At 34.0% G+C, this 6,000-nt stretch overlaps 1 protein-coding gene across 6 annotated transcripts in view; it reads left to right on the forward strand.

Annotated features, from left to right (window-relative positions):
- The window catches only part of NPAS3 (neuronal PAS domain protein 3), a 598,518-nt gene that overhangs the window by 413,351 nt on the left and 179,167 nt on the right, over positions 1-6,000 (forward strand). For all 6 annotated transcript variants that reach the window (XM_048949919.1, XM_048949921.1, XM_048949920.1 and 3 more), the window contains one exon: positions 2,194-2,283. In XM_048949919.1, coding sequence (XP_048805876.1) covers positions 2,194-2,283 — 90 coding nt within the window. The remainder of the gene's footprint in view (positions 1-2,193; positions 2,284-6,000) is intronic.

Genomic DNA, 6,000 nt, shown 5'->3' on the forward strand with positions numbered 1-6,000 from the left:
CCAAGTCAACATTGAGCAGAATATTTCTACTTTGTGATGAAAGCTTTCTATAATTTTTTCTTTCATTAAAAGGCCTGAGTTCCTAAATAAGATCATGCTTATTTAGAAGAGAAGCAAGAAAGCCATTACTCAGAATTACATTTTGTTATCCTCCCAAAACACTATCCAGATATGCCAGATAATTACACAGTAATCTAGCAAACTAAATAGAACAGATTATAAATGTGCTGAGTGCATGGAGCCTTTTTCCAGTAAAAGAGGAGGGGAATCACACATATTGGATATGTTAAAAATGGGTTATGTTAAAAATGATACACAAAAAAACTATGAAATTTCCTTCTATGGGATATTATTCAACCAACAAAATATTTTGATTCAAAAAGAATCTTGAGCGCAATAGTTGTAGGAGTAATTACATGGAATATCACCTGTCATGACCATGGAAACTAGTAACAACCTGACTCTAGAAAGAAACTTCTAGTAGTCTGGTCATTACCTACCTAATTGGCACTGATATTTCAAATGCTGTTCTGAAGTAGGGTGCAGACTGTTGGATCCAGGGAAATCAACCACTGCTGGTAGACATTAGTCTGATTCAGTACTGCAAGTTGTTGTTGGAGAAAGTCTTTTTTAGCAAAGACATACATGAGTGGCCAGGGAATCAGGTTGACAGTTTTCTCTTTTATTTCTAGCAGGGGATTAAAACATTTTCCTCAAACAGGGGAACCTGAGACAGAAAATCAGGACAACTTATACTGAGACCCTTGAAGATCCATTCTTCTGATCTTCCTGTGCTAGGGCAAGTGGGAAGTAACAGAAGAAATATGTACTCGGGGAGATCAAATGTGTAAAGGTTTTAATTGTCCATGTATAGATTCAAGTTTGAACTTCACTGCTCCAAATTTTCCACCTGTTGTTGACATCAAAATTCAAGGAATTGATGTTAATCATTTAAAAAAAAATTATGATTTATAAGAGGCCATAAATGGTTTGCAGAATGTAAATGTTTTTACATGAAGGAAATCTATGCAGATTTACATTTTTATTAATTCATAAATATAATGCAGTAAGGGTTTGTTTTCCAATATGGGGTGTATTTTTTTTTAGAAAACACTGATTTTTGAACCACCTACTACATCGGAGTGGAGTGAGTGCTTCCTAAGGACAATTTCTGACTAGCAGTGTAATGGAAATTAATCAAGGAGAAGAATCAAAGAAATTAAAAACTAGAAATTACTGTTCTACATTTAAAAGGATAGAAACAATAACTTTGTGATTTTAGACTTGCAGTATTATTTTTTTTCTTTGCCAGCAGTCAGCCTTCTAAAAAGCATAAAACTAAAGGCACATGTAGTATTTGAAAGGCAATTTATTCCTAGAAAAAATTTGCTCGTGTACCTAGATATTTCCATCCTGATGCACAGTGATTTACTCTACATGTCAGTTTAGAATATAGTCCTTTGTTTATTAACTGCAGTCATGTTTCAAAAGATATGCATTAATCTGTGCATTTTTGCAGTTGCAATGGAAACTGCATCCAAAGACAACCTGACAAACTAAAGTCTGGTCTAGAGTTTTGTACCAAAGGGATGAAATTCATAACATTTCTATAGGCCTAAGCTGTAAGCATATTTGAGGGTAATCTGCTGATTGGCTTTGTTTGTTGTCTCACAAAAGGAAAATGGTGTGTGTGTAATCCTCAATTAATTAACAAATTATTTAGGTCCATAGTGGTTTGAGTGATGGCAGGATTTTATTTTCTTTTTCTCGTTTGTTTGTTTGTTTTCAGATTTTGTTTTTCAGTTTTCTCTACTTTTATTCTGGGGAATAATTCGGGGATCTCCTTACATATCATTTGATTGGAAGGCTATTTGTTTTTCTTATGTATTTCTTCCTGTAAAAAACATTGAAGAGCATTTCATTTTTCCATATTTTTCCTGTATTCAAATGAGATAACTTTATGTAGTATATGGCAGATATAAGCAGAACAGTAAGTCCTTCAACTTTGAAATATACTAGTGTTGATTTTTAATATATAAATTTTATAACAGAATGGTCTTAAGGATTCAAATTAAAAACACACATCTGAATGTTTTCCTCAATTTGTTCTGTGATGCCTTTGTTTGAATCTATTTCTGTCTAGGATTTAACATTTTTAGTTAATATATTCACTAGACTTTTCTTTCTCTGCAGTCCCTGGATGGATTTGTATTTGCACTAAATCAAGAAGGAAAATTTTTGTACATTTCCGAAACTGTCTCCATCTACTTAGGCCTGTCCCAAGTAAGTACATGCTTTCAGTTCTATAGCATAATTGTGTGTGATGTGTTCTTCCGTTTCTCATTGTAAAAGAAATTTTAATAATCTAGTTTCTGTATTTTGCATGGATTATTTAATTAGTTATTTAAAGTTGCATCTGGTTCATCCTGAGAAGTAATTGAAAAACATGTCTATCAGTATTGGATGTTCAAATAAGATACACTTGTGCCTGAAAACTTTTTGCCATGACGGATCATTATTAATTTATTGAGAACAAATCAAGTTTCTTTTCTTGGTTGTTTTGAACTTTAAACCTCTATACCTGATAGGAAAGGGATACGTTAATAGTACTTCCCTTGTGTCCTATTACTGGATGTTTATGGAGTACCCTGCATTATCTAGGGAGCTGACACAATGACAGGGAGTCATTTGGAGTCAAGAAATGCTGAAAGAGACCATTAAAATGTCTGGCAGGGAGGGTTCCAACAAGGACACGTTTTGCTGCTTCCACAAATGTTCACTAATATGAAGAAAATATATTAAATACAGTATTTTTAAAATGTAATTGCTAACAACTGTTTTTCAAAGATTAAAAGGGTGAATGGAAGAGAAGGGAAAGTTGTTTGCTGGTACTTAGCCCTAATCCTGCTGCATTCAGAAATCTTTTGTTAGAATAGCTTCTTTTTACTTGCATTTAGAAATGCAGAAGAAAGATTTTACATGATGATTTGCAGTGTAAGATACCTGTTTCTATTGCATTCACTCAGAGGAGAAAAAGAAAATCTGATATAAATATTTATTTCCTTTAAATTGGTATCCATACTGCTGTGAGGAGGCAAGTATTATTACTGATAACTGTTAGTTTTGGTGTACCCCAACGGTAATGAAATGGAAAATTTTAACTCTTGGTGCAGAAAATTACTAATTTTGAATATTATGTCATGAGAGTTAGGATAGATGTTCATTAAGTCATCAAAGAAATTGCAAGAAATCTGTTTTAGTAAGTTCAGTAATTGTTATTTTGGGTTGGCTTTAGCAAAGCAAATGCTAAAGGTGTTTCTTACTCATATGTGTATTTTTTTCTGCCATTGAAGTCCCTTGTTTTGTAATAGACTTTAATACCTGGCTTAATCTGTTTGGGAATTGGTATCGAGAATCTCAGATTTTGAAATTGGTGCTCCACCATGTTGCTAATACACTAAAGAATCAGAACTTTAATGTTTATTATTGTCTTATGCTCATATTAATCTGTTTTATGCGTAGTATCCAACAAAGTTTAACAAGCCAGTAAAGAAGAAGGATGGATAATTAGTTTAAGCAGGTAAATGCTAATTAGGAAACTCCTGAAAGGCATCCATTATACGGTAGCTTAAAACAAATTTTACAGCCCTGGTTAGTGGTGTAATCCAAATTCTGTCAAGGCAACTGCATTTTCTGTAATTGAGATGTGTATGTTTGCTTTGCATAACAGATGGCTCTGTATGCTTAGACTGATAGCTAGGAAAATAATAATTGCATTATTCTGGCCAAAAGAATATTAGCTCTTGGGTTTTGGCCATTTCAGTCAGTCCTCCTGCCAGCACAGCATATGCACATATATGGATTGGATTTTCAAGGAAATTGATGCATCTGGAATAGTGTGGCCATCTGAAATATCATCTGTTCAAGAAAAAAATTGGCTTTAACCCTATGCTAGTCCCTTGTTAAAAACATTTTCTGCCACTATCTTTTTAACTATAGGACTTTCCTTACTCTGTACTTACGTCCAGTTGGTGAGGCTTTGCACTTCATCTCATATCCCCATATACTTTTCAAGAAAGAATTCTGATAAATTAAGCAATTTTCTTTACATGTTACAGTCTTATTCAGTGCAAATGTTTCCTTGTGTTCATTGCTGATGGTATAAATAGAAAAATAATATAAAATCAGAATCAGGACTGTGGCTTTTAGTATGTTAGCAGATGATATCAACTGAGATCTGCTTGAATATCTTTGATTTTCACTTGTCATCAGTCTTTACTTTGTGTGTCTCTGAATTATTACGTTCTTAATGTATTGTTTGGTTTTATATTATTGTACAGCTAGGTTTCCAGCAATTACAAAAGGAGCACTGTAGCTACTTGACACTAAATCACTATTCAAAGCGTTATTTGTTGCAAAAAATATTGGTAAGAATATCCTTAAAATCATTCCTGAAACTATACATGGAAATGCTCGTATTTCCACTACAACAGTCTTAATTCTGAATTTCCAAAAGAGTGCTATGTTGTACATGTGCTACTGCATCACTTGTGTGGCAAGTAAACACTGATGTGTCCCTATCCTGATATGAGCCCCCACTCCCAAGTATGTATCTGTATAGAACCTGGAGGCAATTTTGCATTTCAAAAAGTCTGGGTGTACGTTATAAGCATTTTTATTTGGAGTGCTGACTTCGGAGTCTTATTTTTTTAGTAAAGTGCCATCTTAGAGACTTCAGCTTTTTTTTTTTTTTTTTTTTGTATGCATGGAAAATATATATAACATGTTTTGTATTTGTAAAGAAAAAATCTCACATCTCTTAGCAGTGGGAAAATAATAATTGTACCAAGTCTTAGCAGGTGAAAACCCTTTTTAACTGAACCAGTTTTTCTCTTCTCTGAACACTGAGAGCCAGAACACTGAGAGCCAGTGGTAGAAAACAAATGGATACTGATATTCTAAGATAGCTGCAAGGCTAATAGTAAAAAAATCTGATAAAACACTATCTTGGAAGGTAGTCTGGCAATGGTGATAATAACGTTACTTCTGGCAAAAATGACAGTGCATTCAAACAGTAAACAAAAATTAAAATAAATATTCTTCCAACATCGCATGTGAATGTATCTTTTGTGTGTAGAGACATATATTTGTTTAGAACACTTTATCTCTCAGCTAATGTCAACCAAGAATTTCAAGCTAACTTGGCAGACATGGATTTTGGTATGGCAGTTTGCTGTGGAATTGTAATCAGAGCAGTTTCAGAGGATGTGGACATGCTGAAGTATAGAGAAAGACAGTGTTAGATCAAAATAAAGACCGAAAAAGAAATAGAATAAAAGAAACAGAAAGAGACCAAAATCTCCGCGTTATATCCTTAGTTTATATAAATAGTGATAGCCCAGATACAGCTGGGGCGAGCTGGAATACTCCAACATACTTTTAAGCATTCAGTAGTTCCAGGATCTGCAGTACATGTTGGAAGAGACAGACATGTCTAGAACCGCGTGGTATAGCAATCATTCTTCTGTTGGACTGCATGGTGTACTTTCCCCTTGTGCCAAGGCAAACAGTTCTTGTTACACTGTACCTCTGTAGTGTTGCAAAATTGCTTTGCCTATGTCTGTTCTCAAACATTTTCAAGTTAGGACCAAGATTTCCTTTAGGAAATGAAATGGGGCACTTGGAAGTCAGTATAGATACCTACGAAATTTAAATTCTTTTGCAAAATTGTTGAATTTGAGACTTAGTACAAAAATATGCTGATGCAAGTAGCACAAAATGGGGAGAAAAGTCCATCTGGAACAAGGGATAAAATTAATAGAGGTGTGAGGTTTCAGGGTCAATATAAAATATTATGGACTGATAAGCTTGGTAGAATACTTTTCAGGAAAGAAATTCTTGATCATCTCTCACTAACAGTTGTACTCAACAAGGATATTATGCATTACTTTCCTTCTGTGAGGCCCACACCTGAAAGTAAAATATTTCACACCTTTGCTA

Source organism: Lagopus muta, chromosome 6, assembly GCF_023343835.1.
Source record: "Lagopus muta isolate bLagMut1 chromosome 6, bLagMut1 primary, whole genome shotgun sequence".
NCBI classification, from domain to species: domain Eukaryota; kingdom Metazoa; phylum Chordata; class Aves; order Galliformes; family Phasianidae; genus Lagopus; species Lagopus muta.